The following is a 25,118-nucleotide window of genomic DNA, read 5'->3' on the forward strand; positions in this document are numbered from 1 at the left end:
CCCTCTCTCTCTCTCTCTCTCTCTCTCTCTCTCCCCTAAAACCTAATCCACGTGTGTAACACTTCAGTGTGTTTCCTAGCTCCTTACCGCCCTTCTCCTTCGCCTTGGCTATGGTCTTTGTATGCATTCCCTTGGAATTCACTTCCTGGCAGAGGAAGCACAGAGGTCCCTCTGTGGCACAGTTACTGTCCCTCTCCACCTCCTCCCCAGGTACGCCTTCACTGTCATTTACACCTTCGAAGCTCTGATAAAGATACTGGCAAGAGGATTTTGTCTAAATGAGTTCACTTATCTGCGAGATCCCTGGAACTGGCTGGACTTCAGCGTCATTACCCTAGCGTGAGTGTTTCCCTCTCTGGCTTGGGTGTCCCTGTAGACCTTGGGGTGTAGGACTTTTGGGAGTGTCGATGTTCTTAATCCGGATTACCTCCTCATCTCGATTCATCTTCCTCTGGTGGAGCCTTGTGACCTGGGTATTGGAACACATATAATGGCTCATCCCAGCCCATGGGAACAAGCCAAAGTCCTGTGCTAATAACTGGCCAACACAGGTCAAGGCAAGGCTCAGTGTTATTCCTACCCAATATGGAGCTGTATCTGAGGAGGCAGGTTCATCAAGCCTGTGTGTTTGATTCCAACACTTTAGTGGGCATCCATGCCAACCGTAGACGGTAATGCCACTGGGAATGCCTGTCTGTCCTTGATCTCCCAAGGCTCCTATTGTGCATGATTCGTGATCCCTGGAACCTATTCCCTGAGAAAATATGGAGTGCCTTTCGGTTCTGCAGGTATGTCGGGGCAGCAATAGACCTCCGAGGAATCTCAGGCCTACGGACATTCCGAGTTCTCAGAGCCCTGAAAACTGTTTCTGTGATCCCAGGTGAGCAGCTTTAACTAGCAGGTTTGTTCAACGGAACAAATGCTCATTCCTCCTGCTCTTCTTTGATACACACACACACACACATGCACACACACACACACACACACACACACACGTTCCAGGACAAGGATTATTGACTATTGGCCTAGCTAATAAAGAAACTGGGACTTATAGCCTAGGAGAAACATAAACTAAGGGTTGACCCCTAGTAAGATGCAGAGGAAGGATACTCCCTTCAACACCGTGACCTTTAACCTTCAGCTGTCAAACCACCTGTCAAACAGGACACTATATCTGTCTCTCTGCTCCCAGTATAGGGTCTCACGTGTGTGGTGCCAACAAAGTTAATTTTCCAACAAAATGACACAGATTGATCCTAGACTGTGTCAAAAGGTTTCCTGTTGCCTGTGACACTGCTCCCCCGAAGGAGGCATTTCCATTGACGAGCATCCTTCCTCAAAGGAGTAGGGACCCCATCATTGCAGCCAGCTGTGCTGGGCTCTGACCTGTTCTTCCTCAGGACAGCCCAGTTCTCTCTCTCTCTCTCTCTCTCTCTCTCTCTCTCTCTCTCTCTCTCTCGTCTTCCTTTCTCTCTGAGTGAAATTCATTTATCTCAAGCCTGGAATTGCTTTCTGGGACTGAGATGAATGTGGAAAGACAAACACCAAATACCTAGAGCAAAAAAGCATACCTCACAACCATGGGGCAGGGGACACAGCTGAGACACGACATAAAGGGTCTTGTGTGTGCTCGCATGAGGTCTGCCATGGAGCCACATACATCCCCAGGCAGCCAAACAGGGTTAAGATGAGTCACTAGTCAATCATTTATTAGTCTGGAGTCTGTAAGAGCTTCACTGGCCAGGCCTCAGGTGCTTGCTCTGATGATAAGGATGACAGACAGGCCTCACCTACTTGCCTCTCTGGGCCATCACAAGGAGCAGATGAGAAGCTGGGCCTGGAACTGCCTGCGGTACGTAAGTGTGTCACACCTGTGTGTAGAGAGGATAGCCAAGGTGTACCCCTGTGTGTAGAGAGGATAGCCAAGGTGTACCCCTGTGTGGTACTTCGCCCATGTGGGAGCATCTCTGTCCCCTTCCCACAGGACTGAAGGTCATCGTGGGAGCCCTGATCCACTCAGTGAGAAAGTTGGCTGACGTGACCATCCTCACCGCCTTCTGCCTCAGCGTCTTTGCCTTGGTGGGCCTGCAGCTCTTCAAGGGGAACCTGAAGAACAAATGCATCAGGAACGGCACGGATCCCCACAAGGCTCATAATTTCTCAGCAGAAATGGCAGGTGAGCCGACACTCTGCCATAGGTACCAGCATGGGTACCAGGGACTGTGAGGCCGAAAGCCCTGCACACCTGTGTGGATATACTGGCATTCCGTTTCCGATGATTTGCTCCTGAGTGGGGCTGAGCCCCCTCCTCCACTTTCCTGCTGACCAGTGTCCCCTTTGGCAAGGAAAACGCTGGACAAGTTCTCAGCCTAGAAGCAAGGTTTCCTGGTAAAGCCTCCAAGGGGCTTAGAAGAGTGTGTGGCTCCCTGAGTGTCCCTGGAAGGCTTGCAGACAGAGGAACCGACCTCACTTAGACAGGAGACACCCAAGGCCTAGGTTGACGACTTCAGAACACACCGTGAGGTTTCATTTCTTCCTTTCTTTAGACAATTACTACATCAAGAATGGAACTACTGACCCTTTGTTATGCGGCAATGGATCCGATGCCGGGTGAGTATCCATCCCTGACCACACCGATGTCCCACATCCTTCCTCCCTTGTGTCCTTATTCTCTGTAGAGAGAGTGGAGTCCTGAAGAAATAGTATTAATGAATACCACAAACACTGCCATCTTAAAACTCACGGTGAGGGGAGCTGCCATCGCAGAGCAGCTGGTTGGGTGCTTGCCATGCAAGGCTGAGGACCTGAGTGTGAATCCCCAGCGTGCACATGAAAAGTCGGGCACGTCAGTGCAGCCCTGTACCTAAAGCACCGCAGTGCCTCGGTGTGTCTTTGCGGAGAGCTGGAGACAAGCAGATCCCTAAGCTTGCTAGACAACCATTTTAACTCAACCAGTGAGCTTCAAGTTCAGTGAGAGACATTGTCTCAAAAATAAAGTGGAGAGCAACCAAGAAAGACACCTGATGTGAACACTGCCCTCCACGTACATGTACCCACACAGCATATGAGCACCACACACACGCACAGCCTCACAGAGAGTAAGTGTACTAGTGAGGGTTTGGTGTGTAATAAATGACTGCCGGATTTTATGACTTAGCACGAGAACCGTTTAGCTTGTGGCTCAACGCTCAGGAGCATAGACCAGCTGGTATTTGGCTTCTTCAGCATCTGCAAGCAGCAGATGGAGTTCCTGCAAGGTGTCTGTGCGTTCCGTTGATGTTTTATCCCCAACAGTCTGGCTTGAGCTGTCCTTGTACAGACACTGTATTCCAAGGGAGATAGTGGAAGCTTGAAAGTCTTGATTTCACACACAGTGGCGTTCTTTCTTTCCCCTTCACCAAAGCAAGTTACAAGTCATCAACAGATCCAAGGGCTGAAACAGACTTCGCCTTTCAATTAAAAGTGGCAGGGTCATATCCCAAAAGGGTGTAGGTACCCAAAAAGGAGGAACAAATGATCAACTCCCAGAAAAAACAAGTGTGTTTGTATTGAAGCTCTACATTTGAGCATTATAGCGTGTTCCATCTTTGGGTATCGTTATTTTTTGTAACAGTGGAAGAAATACTTGCATGATATTTTTGCAATTTCAAATTCTTACAGAGGTCAGGTACATAACAACAAGTGAATGGCGAGGGCTAGGAGGGAACCATAGCAACTGGGAGTTCATGCCCCTTCGGAAGGGGCAGATGCTGTTCAGCCCAGCTTTTGGTTGCCATGTGAAAATGGGCGTCCGCTTCTAGCTCTGCTAGCGCAACAGAAGGAGACAGGAAATTCCAATTTTTATGTGCTAACACCTAGTCAGAAATTTAGTTACATGTTCCCCAAAATATCTACCTGTCTTCTTGGCCAGACAACATGTTTCAGCAGGCTGAATTCAGGATATCAGTCAGCTGTGTTTTGGTCTCTTTTGGATGTTATAGAAAGCATATGTGGTGAAGAGTTCCACAGACTGGGAAACACGATGAACAGTGTTGTAAGGCCAGATAGACATGGGGGGGGTTCCTGGAGGCAGCAGTTGAGCTGATGTTGACAGACAGGTGTGGTTGGTACTTTATGGTTGTATGAAAAAGTGATGTTTGATTGGTTGACCCCAGAAAGTAAGAAATCAAGCTAAGGGGTTCAGACCTTCGCCTCTGCCTCCTGCTCTGACATCTGGGGTGGAGAGAGCTGGAGAGGTCCAGGTGATAGATCAGAAAGGCCCATCTTTCCCTACCTCAATCACTGATCACCTAAAAAGTCATAATTCACAGGTAGCTGCTCCCCAAGTGACCAGTAATCTTCGTGGCCCATGCAGAGGCAAACTGGACCCAATCCAGAAGTTACTTTTTTATTGCTGTATCCAAATACCTAAGAAGAAACACACAGTTTGGCCTCTCAGTTTCAGGGTACAGTTCATTGTGAGGAAGGCAGGAGGCAGGAGCGTGAGGCAGGAGGTCACATTGCACTCACAGTCTGGAAGCAGATGAGTGCTCAGATAGCTTCCTTCTTTTTGTGCAGCCTGGGACCCAAGCCCCTGGAATGGTGCTACCCACATTTTAGGGTGTACCTTCCCACCTCAGCTAATCAAATCTAGAATCTCCTTCAGGCAAGCTCAGAGGTTTGTCTCCCATATAATTCTAGATTCTGTTGAGGTGACGGTCAGTATTAGCCATCGCGAGGCGTCTAGGCCTTAACCATCTCTCGAGAAGAGTAATCTCAGATAGAGCTGAGCAGAAGAGGCAAACAGAATTCAGTCAGCATCTTGGTCACCGTCAGCCTTCCTAACCTCTTTATTCCCAAAGGTACTTGAGTCTTTGCGTCTTTGCTTTCAGAAAAGTATTGGTGAACATCGCTTTTTCACTTTCCTATTTAAGTTGAAGCCGTGTCTTCTCTGTTAGATGATTGTATTTCTGAAGCCGGTGGTTCCAGAGTGACCCGCAACTCTCCATGACAAAGTTATGGGGTTCACATATGCCCCCCATCTCAAGTATCAGAGAGGCAGTCTTCCCATCAGGCAGATGCAGCCAGACAGCTTGGGTAGAAGAGTGAGGTCTGAGGGGGTCCCCTGGGGTCACAGAGCTGGGCCTTGGGCTAGCTCAAGCTAACCTGGAGCCCTAGGTCCAGGGTCTCAAGGTGGAGAGTGGGTACCAAAAAACAGCTGGTGATTCTTACCATTTTTCCCATAAAGATTTTTCCAGCTTTTTCCTTTTGGTAAGGTTTCCAAGGTGGTGAAAATAAGCAGGAATTTTGTGTGTGTCTATGTTTGTGTTTTCATGTGTCTGTCTGTGTGTGCGAGAGAGAGAGGGAGAGGGGGAGAGAGAGAGAGAGAGAGAGAGAGAGAGAGAGAGAGAGAGAGCGAGAGAGATTTAGCTAGCTAGGTCAGCAAGCTCCAGGGATCCTCCTGTCTCAACTGACTTCCCCACCACTGGACTCTCCTGCCACAGTCAGCCAGAGATCTGAAGGCACCCCCCCCTTCTTTACTGCCCTGTTGCAAGCCCTCAGAGCAGGAATTTCTATTTGTTTTGTGTATAGTGTTTGTCTATGCTGAAGAAGCTGTGTAAGGGCTGTCGCAGTTAACTGTTGATGCGCTGAGCTGCTGGAATGAGAGACTAGCAGTCGGTATGTGGAGTGCTAGACAGAGAGAAACTCGTCCTCAGGGATAATGATGGCACTCGCAGGACAGAAAACCAAAGGGCTTCCTTTAATCATGGGAACCGGGGGAGTTTCAACTCTTCAGTCACGGTGGAGATAAAATTGGAATTAATTATAATTATCAGAGCTCTAAGCAGTTCTATGGGTCCTGAGGTTATGTGTTTATGTGGAGGTCTGGAATAAGGAGAAGCCCAGAGGCTGTCGTTGGAGGATGATGCCAGGATTCCTGGTCCCTTGACCAGGAATAGAGGGAGGGGAACTTGGTGCCCCCCCACTCATCCATTAGATGTCGCTACCCTGGCCTTCCTTCCCCCACCAGGAGGAGGAGCAGGCTCAGTGCTGGGTTTCTCACTGCTTATACTCTTCCACTTTAAAATTTTTATTTTTAAAAAATAATTTTTTATATAATATATTTTGATCATATTCCTCCCAACTCTGTGCATTGTATGTGTGCATATATGTATATAGGTACACACACACACATATATATATATGTTCTCTCAAAACAATAAACAAAAACACAGACAAGCAAAAAGAACCTCAATAAGACAAAGATAACATAACAAAACAAAACTGGGCCCCCTTGTGTTGGCTAACTACTCCTGGCATGATGTGCCTGCAGCGTGCTTGCCTCCGTCTTTAGTGACTACCCCGACACTCTGTGGGGCCAGGCAGCTGATTTCTCTCTGACCCGACTTCCTCACTTTAAGTAAGGACTGTTGAGATGATTGCTTTATATTGTCCGTGCAGCACTCCAGGAGGAGAGAGGCGTGCGCTGAGCACTTAGCGAATGGCAGGTGATGTTTTCATTGTCATGTGTAATCTGTCGCTGAACTTGGCTGATGTAAGTCCTCCTAGATGGTTAACTCTGGAAATGGAGCCTGCAGGCTTGGGACTTAGTCTGCTTTGTGGTCCCTGCCTTTCCTTTTCCTGCTGCATGCCGGCAAAAATATAGAATCCTATTGAGGCCGTGTAGAATCAAGTCAGGGCTGTCGTCTTCTCCAGACTACTCTGGATAAGCAAACTGAGCAAAAGCATTAGCATCCCACACTAAATCCGAGCTCTGAACTCAGTTCTGACCTCAAGCCCGTCACTTTCTTACCACCCCAAACGTCCTTGCATCCAATCAGCAAGGCCGTGTGATGTCTCCTCTCCCCTCTTGCTGCAGTCACTGCCCCAGTGGTTACATCTGCCTGAAAACATCTGAAAATCCGGATTTTAACTACACCAGCTTTGACTCCTTCGCGTGGGCGTTCCTCGCGCTGTTCCGCCTCATGACACAAGACTCCTGGGAGCGTCTGTACCAGCAGGTATCTTGAGACAGAATTCCACTACGCAGCCTTTGCTCACATGGAACTTGTGGTGATCCCCCTGCCTCCGCATCCCACATGCTGGGATTACAGTGATGTGGGATGACCCTCTGTATGCTGTAAATATGTTTTCATACCATTGGTTAATAAAGAAGCTGCTTTGACCTATGGCAGGGCAGAATAGAAGTAGGCAGGGAAAACTAAACTGAATGCTGGGAGAAGGAAGGTAAAGCTAGGGAGAAGCCATGTGGCTGCTGAAGGAGAAGGATGCTGGAACCTTACCAGTAGGCAACACTCCCATGGTGATATACAGATTGATATAAATGGGTTATTTAACAGGTAAGAGATAGCTAGGAATATGCCAAAGTCATTGGCCAAGCAGTATTGTAATTAATATAGTTTCTGTGTGATTATTCAGGTCAGGGAAGCCAGGAAACAATAGGTAATCTCCATTTACATTACACACATACACCACACCTTCAAGGGCCCGTGTGTTTCACGCACAGTGTCTGGCTGACCTTCAAGGGCCCGTGAGTTCCACGCACAGTATCTGGCTGACCTTCTTTGCATTGCTCTCCAGACACTCCGGGCCTCTGGGAAAATGTACATGGTCTTCTTTGTGCTGGTCATCTTCCTCGGGTCATTCTACCTGGTCAATTTGATCTTGGCTGTGGTTACCATGGCATATGAGGAGCAGAACCAGGCAACAATCGCGGAAATCGAAGCCAAGGAAAAGAAGTTCCAGGAAGCCCTTGAAGTGCTGCAGAAGGAACAGGAGGTGGGTGGAGGCAGTCCTGTGCCGCCAATCTCCCAGCAGCTTCTGGGACAGTGGACAGACTCCTTTAGAGGCTGTTATGAACATGAGTTTTACTTTAAGGGTTGTCTTGGGTCACCTTTAGAAGAGTACCCATGGAGGGAGAATAACTGTCAGCAAGGTGCTTGCCATGCAAGCAGGAAGACCCAAGTTCAAGTTCCAGAGCCCACTTTCAATCCCAGTGCTGGGGAGGCACATTTGGGTGGATTGTTGGAGCTTTGTCTAGTTGGTGACCTTCAGGCCAGTGAAAGTCCTTGTCACAAAAATGAAGTGAATGGATCCTGAGGAGTGACACCCGAGTTGTCCTCCGGCCTCTATAGGCACATACAATACACACACACACACACATACAAACACACACACTCCTACATGAACATGCATCTACACGCAAAAGAAACCGAGTGAGGAAGCTTTTTCCAAGTGAGCTATTGAGGAGTGTTTTGGACACAAGGAGAGTAAACTAGAGCATCATCAGGTAGCAGGTGGGACTCAGCTAGAGTTCAGCTATTGTCTGATCCCCAGGGAGCTCCGGCAGTATCCTACACCAGAGTTAGCCCGACCTGGAAGCAGGAGGGCCAAGCTGCATATGCTCCCATATCTGGCTCCAGGGTGGGAAGCCAACGGAATTCTCTGCACAGTGCTACATGTGAGCATCAGCTGCTCAGCTTGCAGTACAGCTGAGGGCAAATGTCCTGACCTGGTCACAAAGGCCTGGGCAAGGCATCAGGACCTACGGCAGGGCTGGAGGAGGGAGGTGGCCCCAGTTTCTGCCATAGCACAGCCCCACCACTGTGTGTATCCTAACCCTCAGACTCTGTGCTTTCAGATCCTCACCCCCACAGCTGTTTGGGGGACATACAAATGCCAATCTCAGTCTGATTCCGTGGCCTGCAATTACTGCTCTTTCCTCAGGTGCTGGCAGCCCTTGGTATTGACAGGACCTCACTCCCTTCCCACAATGGATCACCATTAGCCCCCAGAAACTCCCATGAGAGAAAACACAGAATGAAATCAAGGGTGTCAGAGGGCTCTACAGATGACAACCGGTCACCCCAATCTGAGCCTTACAATCAACGCAGGATGGTAAGACGTTCTGGGCTGGCTCGAAGGGTCACTCAGCTTAGTGACTATTCTGGCCGTGGGTGGAATGGAAAAGGTTGGGAGCAAGGAGGAAGGAGGATTTTAGTAACTCAGACACACACCACTCCTCACTGGTGGCCTATGCTAGGACAGGGGCATTATCAGTGGGGATGGGAGTGATAATAAGGACCTTTCTAGGTAGAAGGGGTCAAGATTAAGGCTGTGGGTTAAGGAAAAGAAAAAGCAAGGCAGGTGATACTGGGTTTCAGGCTGGGACACTTAGGTGAGCTGTGATTTTTCAGATAGGGCAGTGGGGGAAGAGGCTAGGGTGTGTGTGGGGGGGGAGCCCAAATGGGGCATGCTGTCCTTGAGGTATCTGTAGCTAACAAGGGTCAGAGCTCCCCTTTTTGGGAAATCTGCCGCTCTGTGCCTGGTGCTGAAAACCCCACTCTCCTCTTTCTGACCTCTTGCCTCTGTCCCTGCGGCTCAGGCTGTCGCTTGCTGTTGACACAGAAGACCCCAGCACCTGTCTCTGAGACACAGCCCAGCCGAGGAATGACTTCCAGACCTTACATTAGACCTGTAGCAGTTCTACTCCCACCACAATTAACTTTCTACTTCCCACTCCGACTTCCCTCACCAAGTCTCTTCTTCCTCCCCACCACCTGGAAAGTCCTGTGCAGCTCCTTCCCATAGGCCTCTGCTTTGTTTTCTGTCTCTGTCATAAACAACCACGACCACAAGCAGCTAGGGAAGGGATGGTTCATGCTGTGGGACAATCCTTTTCTACACTCTGAATATGTATAACTCCCATTGGTTAATAAAAAGCAAAGCTGACAGGCCAGTCGCTGAGCAGGAAGTTAGATGGGAAAGCCAAACTGAGAATGATGGGAAGAAGGAGGGCAGAGTCAGAAGAGATGCCAATCAACCACCGTGCAAGAAGGGTGTGTGGAAAATGAGGTAACAAGCCATGAGCCATGTGGCAAAGCATACATAGAAATATGGGTCAGTTTAAGGGTAAGAGTTAACTAGTAATAAGCTTGAGCTATTGACTGAACATTGATCATTAATATAAGCCTCCAAGTTGATTATTTGGGACGGGATGGTCAGGATAGGAAACTCTGATTACAGGTTCATTTCACCCTACAATTTCAAGGCCACAATCCATTATTGAGGGAAGTTTGGGCAGAAACTCAAAGCAGCAATTCTGAGGCAGGAACTGAAGTAGAGACCATAGAGGAACAGTTGGCTTCCTCTGTGGCTCACATCTTCAGCCCCTCTGCAGATGTGAGCATCCTTCATCAATTAGCAATGAGGAAGATGCCCCATAGGCATGCCTCCAGGCAGTCTCATGGAGGCAGTTCTTTGCCTGAGGTTCTCTCTTCCCAGGTGGCTAAAACCTGGATTAGCTATCCCAGTAGCTCATGTGAAAGAGAGTTCTCACGCTAATCACATGAGGAGGGAATAAAGGCAGACTTTGAGGGTTGCTTTCCGCCGTTCATATCCCTCTAAACCTTCCTTCCTGTGCTCATCAGAAGGATGCTCTCCTCAGTTGACAGCCCCCAGAGTTACACAGGCACCTACACTCACAGACACACTTGCATACACTTGGCCTCGGAGATGCACCCATGATTGAGCACCTGTTATGCCTGCACCCTTCTTACCTTGCTCTGCCTCTTTGGAGCAGCACCTGGAATGCACAGGGCACAATCAGTGTTTTAAAGAGAATTTGGCTATTACTCTGACAGACACAGAAGACGGTGAATCACAGCTTCCGTGGAAATGCCAGTGACATGGAATTCGGCTTTAATTTCTCCCATTCAGTCAGCCCCGTACAGATTAGCACCCGAGGGTCCAAGAGTGTCTCCATCCTCTTCCTCCATGTTTGTTTTGCTGGTAAATAGATCTCTGAAAGTTTTCATTCTTTTTTCAGACCAAAAGCAATGGTGTAGATATTAGAACTAAGACAATGGAAAAGAGACCATCACCCATCATTCGACAGACAGATTGCTTTTAAAATAAATGGTGACAAGGAGATGCTGCCAGCCAAACACTGGTCCTAGATGCTTCTCTTGGTTGACAGAGGTTTCTGTCCCACCTGGTCCTGCAGCATTCAGTCCCAAAGAAACACACAGAGGTCTACATTAATTATAAACTGGTTGGCCTATTATCTCAGGCTTTGTATTAACTCTTATAACTTATATTAACCCATAATTCTTGTCTGTGTTAGCCAAGTGGATTGGTACCTTTTTTGGCGAGGCAGTCACATCTTGCTTCCTCTGTATCTGGATGACGGCTACAGACTGACTCTTTCCTCTTCCCAGAATTCTCCTGTTCTTATTACCCTACCTCTACTTCCTGCCTAGTAGTCCCGCCTATACTTCCTGCCTGACTACTGGCCAATTAGCATTTTATTAAATCAGTACAAGTTACAAATCTTTACCAGATATAAGACCATTGTCCCACAGCATCGCTTGGTGCCCAAATGGAAACAACTCTGTCTTCTTATCTTTAATACGGGTTTCTAATTCTTTTCTTTACCTACAATATGGGAAGAACTCATGGGTTTGTGTAAGCGCCGCAGTCCTGGGACATATATCCTAGGCAGAATGCTCTGTGTATGACCCTGGGCTGGTAATAGTGGTAGCTGAATGGGATTAGACTCCAAGTCACCAAGAAAAGAAACCTCAAGGGGCTTGGGAGATTGGCCGAGCTTGTCCTGTGTATGCCTTGCAATCACGAGGACCTGAGTTCAATTCCCAGAACCCATACTGAAACAAAGAACATGCCAGGCATGGTGGGGCTATGCTCTTGCAATCCCAGCACTGGGGAAGCAGGGGCAGGAAGATTCCTGGGGCTTGTTGGCCAGGTAGCCTCTTTTGTGAGTTCCAGAGCAGTGAAAGACCTGAGAAACAACCTTAAGGCTGTTCTCTTACTCGTGAACACAGGGCAAGAGCACATACAGAGATACATGTGTGAGAGGGAGGAGGGAAGGAGAGCTCACTCACTCAGTTTTATGACATGAGTGAGGAGAATTCCAGCAGTAACATGCCCTGCTTTAGTTGCTTAGTAAACAAAAGGAATTAAGAAGAAATTAAGGGCACCATGACCAGAGTTCAGTAGGAAGCCATTGTTTAGATTTTAGAGGCACCATGTATGATCTGAGCATAGGACTGACCACTTGCTATAGCCAGATTCCCATGGTCATGAGAACTAGCAAACCCGATCCAGGTGCTCTGTGGGGGTTCTGTGCCTGAGAATTTGGGAACCTGAGCTCTTCCTCTGGATCTGTAAGACTCACTGCTCTCTCTCAGTGGAAGCTTTTGATGGGAAATGTTTATCGATTTGGAAAAATGGCATAATTCTTCCAAGAAATTGGGCTGCAGCTCTTCCTTCAATCTCCCTATTCAAAGCCGGCCTCAGGGGATCCTGCCAACTCATTACAGTATAAAGCTGTTGTCTCCTCTATCCCAACACAAACCCTCACACTCACAAAGATGGAATCCAGCGACTTGTACATCTTAATTTTCAGATAGCAAAACGTATTCATTCAAAACCCATATTCCAAGCTCCAATCCAGGCATATCCTTGAGTCCTGACATTCCACTCACAGATGGGAACCTAAAACAGCCATCTCTGGGCCTGTTGCCAAAGGCTGACAAACATCTGGCTGGACCAGTGATATCTGGTAATTATAACCTGTATGCTGGTCTTTTTTTTTTTTTGTTTTGTTTTTGTTTTTGTTTTTCGAGACAGGGTTTCTCTGTGGCTTTGGAGCCTGTCCTGGCACTAGCTCTTGTAGACCAGGCTGGTCTCGAACTCACGGAGATCCGCCTGCCTCTGCCTCCCGAGTGCTGGGATTAAAGGCGTGCGCCACCACCGCCCGGCTCCTGTATGCTGGTCTTAGGCACCCTGTCAGTTACCCCCCCTACCCCACTCTTCTCCTTCCCCAAGTCTGTCTAGGCTACCCTTTTCCTGGCTCCTCCTCATGTCTACCCAGATCATCTTCAGGTCTATATAGCTGTGGGAAGGTCACGAGACACAGACATGGGTGGAGGGAAGCATGTACTGGATTCAAAGAGGATCACTCCAACCCTATCTTTTCTCCTGCTCCCCTGGGGGCAACGCCCAGTCTTTCCTAGGCCTTTCTTCTGGAAGACGCAGGGCTAGCCATGGCAGTGTGTTCCACTTCAGAGCACCTGGCCAAGATGTCTCATTTCCTGATGGGATCACAGATGACGGAGTCTTTCACGGGGACCACGAAGGCCATCGAGGTTCCCTGTTGCTGAGCAGGGCTGCTGGGCAGGCAGGTCCTCTCCCCAAGAGCCCATTGCTTCGGTCTCCCAAGCCTGGTCCTGGACATGGGGAAGAAGGATCGCTCACACTGCCCACTGGTGAGCTTGCTGCTGGAGGTCCCGAAGGCCTGGTGAGTTCATGTGTGCACCATACTCTGACTGTCTTCCAAGAGAAGTCATTTGCCAATAAGTGTCACCAATGGAAGGGTCTTTAACAATATTTGTCCCATGCCTCCACACAACTCTCCTTTTACAGGCAGGGCAGGCCAGACCCAGAAAAGCTACTGGGATTGTTTGTGGTGATGGTGTTGTCTGTCATCTCTGCAGGCATGCAGGTGGTTGGTTTTCCATTTGACATCATGTGTGTTTCCGTCCCTAGTTGCCATCATTGCTTTGGAGATGGCCCCACATGCTCCTTTGATGATTGATGAGGGAAACAAGGTTGGCGTGGAATAGTGCTCTTGTACCCTATAAAGATTTGTCACTTGTGTTGGTTCAATAAAACGTTGATCAGCCAGTAGCCAGGCAGAAAGCATAGTCAGAGTGACAAAACTAGGAAGGGTAAGAGATGCAGTCGTCATCCAGAGGCAGAGGAGGCAAGATGAGAATGTCTCACTGAGAAAAGGTACCAAGCTACGTGGCTAACACAGATAAGAATTATGGGTTAATTTAAGTTGTAAGAGTTAGTTAATAATAAGTCTGAACAACAGGCCAAACAGTTTATAATTAGTATAAACCTCTGTGTGTTTCTTTGGTACTCAATGGCTGTGGGACTGGGTGGGACAGAAAATTCTGACTATACAAGGGGTCTTTGTATATAAGATTACAACTCTGAGAAAACTGTCCCTGAGGTTTGACAAAATCCTGAGAGGTTCTCAGGACAGATCCTGATAAAAGGGCAGTGGCTTTGGTCCAACTCACAGGATGAATAACTCATCACAATGCCACAGACTAGAGATAGGAACTGACGTCCCCCAGTCCTTGAGAGAATATCCACAGGGGATATAAGAGCAAGCCTGGGACTCCGTGTTGAGCTGGGAGATGCAGTTTAATTTGAGATCTCCTTCAGCATCACAAACAGTGCTTCTGCAGTCCCCACACGCCCTTGCTGGCTACCAGACTTACACATACAAAGAGGCTTGTACATCTAAGACACCGTTGTGTGGTTGCTTCCACTGAGTCTGGTGAGTTCGGCAGAACTGTGCTAACTTAGTCCAATACCACGTGGCTCAGGATACCTTGTGACTTGGGATAGCCTGTGACTCTGGTACCATGTGACTGAGGATTCCAGGAAGAAGTAGATGGCCTGCTTCAGCAGGCAAGTGTAGGAATTTAGGAAAGTTTTCACAGAGGTGTGGGCTGGGCTCAGGGAACTAAGGAGTAGTGAAGGACCTGGAGAGCAGCAACAGTGAAAGCTGAACATGCCTAAGCTGACAGCTGAGGGAAAGGCCCCAGATCAGAACTTGTCGAGATCTGTAGCTGAGGGACCCGTGGTCTCAGGAAGAGTCATGCTGTTGCCAGCTGAAGGGGACAGGGTGCAGACAGCCAACTCTTTATCTATCTATCATCTATCTATCTATCTATCTATCTATCTATCTATCTATCTATCTATCTATCTCCCCCTCCCTCTTTCCTTCCCCTCTCCTTTCCTACTACGGTTGCCCTCTCTGGACAACAGAGCAGGAAGACAGGTGAACAGTGTATCTCTAGGCCAAACAAATCACCAGCCCAGAGTCCTCAACCCACAGCCAGGCTGCGGGGCTCTCTGGGGAGGTCTTAGTGCTATGCCAGATCTCACCTCCAGAACTCTCTCTAATCCTGACCACAGCCACAATCCTAGCTCTTGTGATCCAATGGAAGAAGAATCCGTACCAAGCACAGCCAGAGAAAGCAAAGCCTGTTTTCAGCAGGGGAATGGGAAGCAGAAAGTGTAGCCTGCAGGTTAGGAGCTGTCCCAGCCAAGTGGCCACAGCCAGTAGCATCAGGGCTTAGGAAGTCCTGGTCCTTCTCCCATGTCCTCTCCTGGGGCAGTGTGCGGTGGTTTCCTTCCTGGAGTAAGCACAGGTGTTCTTAGTTGTCTTTGCCCATGATTTACTTTGCTATAGTTAGATGCATTGGATATAAGGATGTGTATAAGAATGTGACTACCCTTAAAGCTGGAGATTTGTTAGGGGAAAGGGCGTGCCTTGGCGTTCTTCTCAGGTAGGGGGCCAAGGAGAGACAACCAGGGTCTGCTGAGACCAGGTTTCCTGCTTTTCCCAGCCCTGCCCTTCCTTGCATGAGTATGGCTGCCTCATGGCCCAGCGTTGAAGCCTCTTAGTTCTCTTCCCCAGTGTTCCTGACACTGCCATTTGAATCCTGTTAGTCTGAGCCCCAGGAAATGCCCCGCTCAGCATTTTGTCACTCTCTTGGATGCAGCCACTACCCTCCTGTGTCTGTTCCTGGGACATCACATTCTTGAGTGTTCAGCCTTAATTCATTGGGTGAAAATACCCAGCTAGTGTAAGGAGATTCGAAGCCCTTCTGTATCGCAAGGACCTACACTCAGTTGTCTTTAGCATGTTCCTTAATTTTCCAAGTCTACTTGCCTCCCCTGGGGCTCAGCAAGCTTTTTCTCCTAACAAACTTCTAGGATCTTTTTGGCTGGGCTCATACCCTCCCATCTGGGCTCTGACTCTTGCCTCTGTGTGCCGCTGGTCCTCACAACTGAGCTCAAACACCATCTCTATTTCGCCGAGCTCTACCCAAGAGGCTCGTGGCTTCACAGGGCAGCTCACAACTACATGAAACGAGCCAATAAGAAGCTAGATGACCTAGCTCTGCTGCTGAAGTGTCCTGACCCTGTTTGTGTCCCAGCAGGCACTTGAGGCTGCAGGACAGAAGAAGAATTATCTGTCTGCAGAATACTTGAACGAGCCTTTCCGCGCACAGAGGGCGATGAGCGTTGTCAGTATCATGACGTCTGTCATTGAGGGTAAGTGGTTCTTATTGACATGCCCATCCTCCGTGCTGCGGAGAGTCTAAGCTGGGCCAAGGACCTCTCGCTGTGGCCTGAGATCCTAGATACTGTCTGTCGGCGTTTCGTGGTGCACAGATGTTCAAAGCAGAGTCACTCCAGAGTGTAATTCTAGGCTCTCTGGCAGGAGGAAGGAACAGTTTCTTTGACCTGAACCTCTAACAGCTGTGCAAAGACTTATCTGTTGATTGTTACACGAAGTTATTTGGGGTACACCCAGTTTCTCGTACCAAAGCCCCTTTGATCTCTTCTGGATATCATCTGAAGGAAACCCTCACACCGTCAGTCCTCAACCTTAGTCCTTATTATGTCCTGTTTGAGTACTCAAGAATGCCAGGCGCTCCAAGTGTGCCTGGGTAGGCTTGCGGCTAAAGTCATGAAATGGATGGACAAAACCTCTTCAGAAAAACAACTCTATAAATCATAGGAAACGGTCCCTGTTCTCACTGTGACTTCTTCAAGGTCTGAGTACCACCTCCTGGGTGTGCAAGGAGCTCAACAGCCTTTCCTTGCCTGGCATGGCAAAGTGACTTTTCATGTTCTCCATGGCGATAACTTTGATCATTGTGACTCCATTTCTGTCTCAAGCGCTCATTGTGCCAAACATGGGAAGGCAACTTAGGTATATTAGCCAATCCATTTCACCAAATCTTTCCAGCCCTGGGTGCTGCCACTCAAATGGGCCTGGGTCAGTCTCCTGGGGGATGTGCCTGTGATCCAGCTGAGGGGCAGGAGAAGAAAGGAGGTGGGGCTGGGTGATGGCAGCTGTACACAAAGTCCCCAGAGAACAAGGTTGTGACCTCTTCTCTGGGTATAGTGCTAATCTAGCCTAGTTTTTACTTCACATGGGGTGGGAAGAATCTTGTTTTTGACAAATCCATCTGCTTAGATACCCAGTAAAGAAACCCCAGTTGGCTTCAGAGGGTGCTCTGTACAATTCCAGCAGCTTGAATTTTCAATTATTCCCTGGAACTCCTCAAAAAGATTCATTTATTCAAACAGCTGTTAGACATCTGGCATTGCCCCAGGAGCCTGTGATTCAATGAGAGCAAGGTACACACCTGCTCCCATGGACCGTGCACCCTGGAGACAGATGATCAACACAGGGAGATAGCAAGTGGCGATGAGGGATGGGAGGGAAAATAAAGGAAGGCAACGGAGCGCAGGGGTTCTAACAGGGTGATATTAGATGGGGTGGTAGCAAAAGGAAGCATCCTTGGGAAGACCAGCAATCTGAACCAAGCACAGGGAATCGGCATGTGAAAACTGTGAGAGACGTTCCTCAGACTTAAACACCTAATCAATTTTTCAGGGATAAGGCAGAGGCTGTCTGTGGTCGTGTGGCCCCTAAATTCCAAAACTAGGGAGAATGAAGTAAGAGGATTGGGTTCTAGACCGGCCAAGGTTGTACCATATGACCTGATCCCAAAAGAAAGATGGGCCAGGTGGTGGCGGTACACACCTTAACTCCCAGCACTCAGGAGGCAGAGGCAGGTGGATCTCTCCGTGAGTTCGAGGCCAGCCTGGTCTACAGAGTGAGCTACAGGGTAGTCAAGGCTGTTACACAGTAAAAACTTGTCTTGAAAACAAATACAAAGAAAAAAGAGAGAGAAAAGAAAGGAAGATGGGTGTGAGGAAAATATGACCCTAGGTGTACCCTGCTTTAGACCAGAGAAGGTCTAGAGCCCACATGCCTGGGTTTGCATCTGGGCTCTACCATTTATAGCATATTCTATGGCTCCAGTGTTCTCTTGACTTTCTGTGCCTCGGTTTTTCTCAGTGGTATATTTACCCTGTACTGATTTTGCAAGGGTCTAGTGGCTTAGGTCAAATATGTAGTAAGCACATCAGATACCACCTACTGTTATTCACCGGATTTAAACCCCACAAGGGCAAGAGGCATGGCCCCTCTGCTCGGAGCTGCATCTCGGGTGCCTGGGTAAGCAGTGTGTGGCACGCGGTAGGTGCTAACACACAGTTGCTAAGTCTGGTGGATGAGTACACTGCACACAGGAGATGTGAGGAGAACAGCGCTGACTGGCAATGCACTGAATGACGAAAACATAAAATGAAGAGTAATCAGAGATCTTGGGGTGGGGAGAGAGGACCACGAGAGCGGTGGGAAAGTCAGGAGACACCATATTAAAGCTGGGTAAAGATGACTCCAGGTTAGGCCGGGATGTCTAAGGATAAAGTGCATCATCTTCTTCAGCTGGGTGTTACATCTATGATGGGGTTCAGGAGGGGGCTCTATGCCATCAGCATCGTGATGGGATCTGCAGGACCACTTTCTTCAGGGTGATTGTGCGGGAGAAGGTTTGGCTGACGCGTGTGACCGCTAACTTCGCTCAAGGCCTGTGCGCCATCCATACTTGGCATGCAAGCTGAGACTTGACAGTCATCCAACCAGGAAGCCGGGTGCAGGCTCACAGCTAAGGGTGCAGTTGTTACTGCACACACCAGGAGAGAAGGATACGGGACAAGTCACCAGTGGGTGCTGAGTGTCTTGGTGGAGAAATACAAGAAGCTAAGAGATGTGGGGGAGCTTTGCCGGGGGTCAGGAAAGCACCCTAGGCAGGCAGATCCTGAAACAGTCATTTAAAAGCCCGAGTCTCAAAATGCAGCTAGGGACGCAGGCTGGGGGCAGATCCACAAAAGCCCCTGGGTGCTAAAGGACATTGGACTTTGTCCAAGAGCAGTGGGATGCCATTAAAGGGCTGGAGGCAGGAGAGTGTGATTCTGAAACTTGCAGAGAATGGAATTTAAGTGGGATGGTGTTGGCAGCGAAAGCAGGAAGAAATCAGATGAAAGATAAGATGGAAGAGCTTAGACCTGGGGCAGTGGCAGCAAGGATAACAGGAATCAGAAGGGCTGCACAGGTCTCTGAGGGGCGTGAGATTCAGAAGTTCACAGTGCACATGGTTCTGGGACAAGCCACCGAAGGGGCACTGGCGCGATGACCCACGTGAGCATTGTAGGGAGGACCAGAGAGCCTCTGAGGAAATCCATGAGAGGAGGTGTAAGAGTCTGGGACATGTGGAGCGTGAAGTACCCTGGTAGCAGTGTCTGGTAGGAAGCTGGCTTGATGCTCAATGGTTCTAGAATTAAGCTGAGGCCAGGAACCTAAAGATGTATATTCCAAAGCAAGCTGAAGTCAGGTGGTGACTTTCAAAAGATGCAGGAGGATGAGGAAAGAACAAGGAGAAGAACTGGGGCTGGGTTTTAGGCAGCTACAGCTGTGATGGTTGAGCAGAAGAGATGGGGCCATTGGAAGAGACAGAGGGGGATAAAATAAGAGAGGACCCCAAAGTGGAAAAGAAGAGACAAGGGTCCAGATTCCTTCCGGGAATAGAAAGGTCAGTGGAGGCAAAGCTGTGGCGATGTCAGGTGACACGCACTGCGACTTTACTCACGTGGGAGTTTTTGGCGATCTGCACCGGATCATAAGAGACAGGGAGAGAGCTCAGTGGGTAAATTACCTGCCTTACAAGCATGAGGACCTGAGTTCAACTCTCCAGCACCCATGCCAAAAAATACTGTGTTGGCTGCATGTGTCAGAGACAGGGGGATCCCAAGAGTTCACTGGACAGTTGGTCTAGCCAAATCAGTGAACTTATAGTTCAACATGAGACCCTGTCTCATGGCAGTAGGGTGCGGCGTGATAAAGGAGAACACCCGGCGTCTTGGTTTGCCTTCTGCATTTGAGTGCATGGGCACACTCGCTTGCACGTTCTCATGCATGCATCATACACAACATAACACATAAACATAAAAGCTAGTCTGGAGAGCCCCTGGAAAGTGAAAGTGGCCCTTTGGCCACAAAAGTGCACACACAGTGCTGGGGCACCCGCACAGGCGTGAGTGCACACACATGGACACACACACACACACACATCAAGATCATCATGGCTGGACTGTGAGCAGAGGCCACTCATGAAGAATAAGTGGGCAGTGAGAAGTTAGAGACCTGGCTGCTTTGTCAAGAACTCCTGTGAACAAGGAAACAAAAACAGTACAGGACAGTAGTGGCTGAAGGAAGCCATTATGGTTCTTGGGATTGGGGTTATTTTTGAGAATATTGACACCCAGAAAGATCTTGGGGAGCAGGGGAGACGGGAAGGGTACGGAGGGACATTCAAGTAGATTCTGGAAGTGGTGGGAGAGGGTGCTCACGTGGAGACCTTGGCTGTTATCTCAATGGAGGACGCTCCTCTTCAGAGGAGGAAAGTTCTTTCCCAAGACGCTCAAGGCTGGTCAAGGTGTGATTGCTCCTGTCTCCATGGTCTTAGTCAATCAAGATCGGTCATGGTGGTTACAGAGCAGAGGTGGTTGCATTGATAAGGTGCCACTGTGCCAGTCCGATACCCAGACCCCTGTAAAAACTAATCTCAGCGTGCCTTTGACTTCAGCACTGGGGGTGCAGACGGGCAGATCCCAGAGCTCTCTGGCCAGCCCATCTAACCACATGGGGAAACCCTGTCTTTAAAAAAGTGAGCGAGGAAGCCACTGGCATTGACATTGGCATCTGCAAGCATACTCTCATGCACACATGGCTCACGGCGTACACACACACACACACACACACACACGACAGTGCTGAGCCCCTGTGCACTATGCCTTCCTGACAGGCTGCTTCTGCAGAATGTTATCTGTAAATGTCCTCATTCAACACCAGTTCTCAGTCTACCTTTCGGTGCCAAAACGGGTCCAGGAAGGTCCACTTTTGTTCCAAACAGGGATGATTGATTTTGCTCCCAGAACATATCAGCGTCTGTACAAAACTATGCCTTGCCAGTTTTGACATCTGTAGTTTGAAAAACTCACAGTAGGTAATTAGCACAGCGTGGAGGTGGAAATAAATAGCCCGGTCTGTGCAAGAGGAATGGACATGTGTACGTGGGAACATACGGAAGCACCACAGTGAGAACACCGTTTCAGCTTCTTAGGAAACCAGATTATCCAATAAATACTGTTAATATAAACAACCAAAGAAGAAAACTACACCAATACATAGCTTCCTACCCCAAATAAACTGCAAGTGCACCAAAGGTTGACCTGAAAAATTGTGAGATTTAAGGAAAGAGGCAAAGGTGGGTAGGTGTTTAAAAGCCTCACAGTGGAAGAGGCTTCGTATGCAAAGTGTGTGTGTAAGAAAACATGGGGGGAAATGCTCACGTCAGCTGGTACATCTATCTCCACGATGTACAGCATGCAGTACGATTTATAGAAAAGCCCAAAGCTTTGGAATTGCTCTCCATAGAGACAGCCCCAATTACACAGCCAGGCAGATATACAATGGAGGCTGCGGAAGGGATAAGCCTGAGACTCAAGGGAGAGATCAGAAGCTGGACATATAATTTAGGAGTGATCTGCCTGGAAGTGGTTTTGTAGGGCCGTGGGGTTCAATAAGGTACCCAGCGAGACAGCGGGGAGATGGAGTCCAGAGTGTTTGTGCTTGCCAACACCTCAAGCCAGAAGAAGAAGCAGAAACAAAGCTGAGAAACAGTAGCCATGGGGAGGAGAGGAAACGCAGGGGTTAGCCTAGGCTGTCAGTGCTGCAAGAGACAGGGCTGCATTCTGTTTGAAGTTGGGAGGAGTAAGAGGCAGACACTAGGGTCTCCAGGGATAAGAGGAAAATTGGAGATTGCTTTTAGAAAACTTCCCAGGAAGTTTGCTGTTAAAGAGGCAGAAGATGTGTGTGTGTGTGTGTGTGTGTGTGTGAGAGAGAGAGAGAGAGAGAGAGAGAGAGAGAGAGAGAGGGAGAGAGAGAGACAGAGAGAGAGAGAGACAGAGAGAGACAGAGAGACAGAGAGAGACAGAGAGAGAGAGAGAGAACATGGTCCAGAGGGACCTTCTCTAAAGCTGAGATACAGTTAGAGTATGCTGGCCTGCTGACACATGGAGGCTACCCAGGGATGGAGAAGGGAGCTGAGTAGGTGAGAAGGCTTCTATGTGAGTCAGAGGCTGCAGCTCCCCATGTTCCTGTAAGCACGGAGGCAGGAGACGGAGAGGGTGCAGCTCTTTCTCCTGTAGGCATGGAGGCAGGAGATGGAGAGGGTGCAGCTCTTGTTCCTGTATCATGGAGACAGGAGATGGAGAGGGTGCAGCTCTTACTCCTGTAGTCATGGAGACAGGAGATGGAGAGGGTGCAGCTCTTGCTCCTGTAGACATGGAGGCTGGAGATGGACAGGGTACAGGTTCCTGTGCTCCTGTAGACATGGAGGCAGGAGGAGCTGTTCCCTGAATAGTTCTCAATTCTGAGGGAGACAAAGGAAGCTCATGAGTACAGAATAGTGAATATTCTGGAAGGCTGGAGGATCAGATTTAGATATGGTTTAGACATGGTATTTTTAATTTTTTATCTTTTTCATAATTTCTTTTTAATAAGATAAACTCATACTGGGTTTCACTGCATGCTGGATGGGGTCTCTGACTCAAGGGGACCAGTCACCCTTGCAGAGCTCCTGGGCAGGGACTGGCAGAGGCTCAAGGGTGGCTCAGGTAAGGTTGAGTGTGTATTTCATCCAACCATGTTCAGCTGGCTGGGTTCAACTGTGGTTTATACATAGGGGGTTTTGCCAGGCAAGCAGAAGAGGAAGTAGGTGAAGGGACTGAGCACATCCACAAAGAAGTTGGCAGAGGACAGGTGTGAAATCCAGGAGGGGTAAGTTGAGAAGTAAGGGTATGGTAGGGGCAGTGGGCAGTTAGTAAGTGAGGTCAGCCTGCAGGGAGAGCTCAGTCCGAGTTTGTCTTACAAGCTTGAAAACCTGAGTTTGATCCTCAGAACCATGCAGTGAAAAGCCAGACATGCAGCGTGCACACACAGTCCCTGTGCTGGCAAGGCGGGACCCTTGGGCTTTAAGGCAGGCCAGTCTCACCTACTTAGTGAGTTCCAGGCTAAGAAAAGACCATTTCACCAGGCATGGTGGCGCACGCCTTTAATCTCAGAACTCAGGAAGCAGAGGCAGGGCCATCTCTGAGTTTGAAGCCAGCCTGGTCTACAGAGTAAATTCCTGGCTAGCCTGGGCTACATTGAGAGGAAGAGAGGCTAGAGTGAGGTTGACCTTGAAGGTGACCACTATTGGTATGGAAGGGACTAGAACATGGCCACAGGATGGGGCTCCAAGGAGACATGTGAATGACATCTGTCTTTGGCATCATGCAGAACTTGAAGATTCTAAGCTGAGGTGCCCGCCGTGCTTGCTCAGCTTGGCTCAGAAGTGTCTTATCTGGGAGTGCAGCCCCAAGTGGATAAAGTTCAAGATGGTTCTCTTCGAGCTGGTGACTGATCCCTTTGCTGAGCTCACCATCACCCTCTGCATTGTGGTGAACACCGTCTTCATGGCCATGGAGTACTACCCCATGACCGAGGCCTTCGAGGCCATGCTCCAAGCCGGCAACATTGTGAGTGACCTGGCAGCCTTGGTGGCCTGCTCCATCCGTCATGGTGGGGGATTTGGGTGGGTGCAGCATGCTTTCACTGGGTGGTGTGCTGGCAGCGCGCTGAGAGCAGACTGGCTGTGGGGTGGCCATGAGAAGATGTGGACCCTGAACGCAGGCTGGAGGAGATGGAGGAGCCAAGCTGAGCTGGAAGGAGTTGCTTTGAGATAAGCAAGGAAAGTGGATAAGGAGAACTTTGAGGTAGGATGGCTCAAATCCCTTCGCAGAACACGGAATTAGCCACTTGGATCACGTCGGTCTTTCTGGTCTCTACTCAGAAATGAGGTCACATGTCATGTCCCCCTCAAGGACAATCTATGGAGTGTGTGTGCGTGTGTGTGTGTGTGTTCATGTCTGCATGGGTGCGAAGGCCAAAGACAACCTCGGATATCATCCCTTAGGAACTATCCGCTTGTTGTCGTTGCTGTTTTTTTGTATTTCTATATTCATTAGAATTTTATGCAGCATATTTTTATCATGTTCCTTTCCTATCTCCCCTCCTCCCAGCCCTGTAGTTTTGGAGACAGAGTCTCTAACTGAGCAGGGGTCTCAGCAGCCCTGCGAGTCTGGCTGGGAGGGAGTCCAGGGAATCCTGCCTCTCCCTCCCCTGCACTGGTACTGCGAGCGTGCACCACCACCCTGGCTTCTTACGGGAGTTGTGAGGATTAAACTCGGGTCCTCTCTGCTTTCGTGGCAGTGTTTGGGCAATCGAGTCATCTTCTTAGCCCCTGGATATGACTTTCAGTGTGGTCATTGGAGAGAAAACAGAAACCTGAGTTCTAATGTGTATTCTCTGGACATCAGTGGCTCAGAAACTCCCATCTACAGTCCTCAAGAACAAAACAAAAGGATTTTCTGTTTTCTTCTATTTTTATTTTTAATGCCACTACTTTGAGACAGGATCTTGGATAGCTCAGCCTGGGCTCAGCCCTGAGGTCCTCCTGCCACAGCCTCCTAAAGGCTGTTTATTTTTTCTTCTTTCTTTTCTTTTCTTTTTAATTTGCAGGCATGTGCCACTACACCCAGCATGCTTTGCTATCTTGTAAACAAGATTCATTTCTTGCTGTCCTTGTCTTCATTGTCCCCAAGGCCAAAGACCACACAGCGCTGAACACTGTTCCCCTCCTCAGGTCTTCACGGTGTTTTTCACGATGGAGATGGCCTTCAAGATCATTGCCTTCGATCCCTACTACTACTTCCAGAAGAAGTGGAACATCTTCGACTGTGTCATCGTCACCGTGAGCCTGCTGGAGCTGAGCATAGCCAAGAAGGGCAGCCTGTCTGTGCTCCGCACCTTCCGTTTGGTAATGTCACCGCTCGGCCGTTGGGGAACTCCCACGCAGGCCCAGGAAGGATGACCCCTAGGGAAAGGCACTATACCTTTCGGGGACTCTGCCAGCCAACCCCCACTCCCATTCTGTTCTTGTGGTAGCAAGGCAGAGCATGGTTTCAAGAGTCAGAAATTCTGCTTT

At 49.0% G+C, this 25,118-nt stretch overlaps 1 protein-coding gene across 5 annotated transcripts in view; it reads left to right on the plus strand.

Annotated features, from left to right (window-relative positions):
• Scn10a (sodium voltage-gated channel alpha subunit 10) overlaps positions 1 to 25,118 on the plus strand; it is a 90,923-nt gene that overhangs the window by 25,178 nt on the left and 40,627 nt on the right. For 2 of the 5 annotated variants that reach the window (XM_050141558.1, XM_050141560.1), the window contains exons 4-14: positions 211 to 339; positions 789 to 880; positions 1,985 to 2,176; positions 2,547 to 2,610; positions 6,860 to 7,001; positions 7,582 to 7,779; positions 8,728 to 8,898; positions 13,028 to 13,333; positions 16,059 to 16,164; positions 23,372 to 23,610; positions 24,777 to 24,950. In XM_050141558.1, coding sequence (XP_049997515.1) covers positions 211 to 339; positions 789 to 880; positions 1,985 to 2,176; positions 2,547 to 2,610; positions 6,860 to 7,001; positions 7,582 to 7,779; positions 8,728 to 8,898; positions 13,028 to 13,333; positions 16,059 to 16,164; positions 23,372 to 23,610; positions 24,777 to 24,950 — 1,813 coding nt within the window. Of the gene's footprint in view, positions 1 to 210; positions 340 to 788; positions 881 to 1,984; positions 2,177 to 2,546; positions 2,611 to 6,859; positions 7,002 to 7,581; positions 7,780 to 8,727; positions 8,899 to 13,027; positions 13,334 to 16,049; positions 16,165 to 23,371; positions 23,611 to 24,776; positions 24,951 to 25,118 lie in introns of all 5 variants that reach the window. The other 3 variants (XM_050141559.1, XM_050141561.1, XM_050141562.1) reach the window with 2 other exon arrangements.

The sequence above is a fragment of the Alexandromys fortis genome, unplaced genomic scaffold (genome assembly GCF_014885135.2).
Source record: "Alexandromys fortis isolate MF-2015 unplaced genomic scaffold, M_Fortis_MF-2015_v1.1 scaffold_44, whole genome shotgun sequence".
NCBI classification, from domain to species: domain Eukaryota; kingdom Metazoa; phylum Chordata; class Mammalia; order Rodentia; family Cricetidae; genus Alexandromys; species Alexandromys fortis.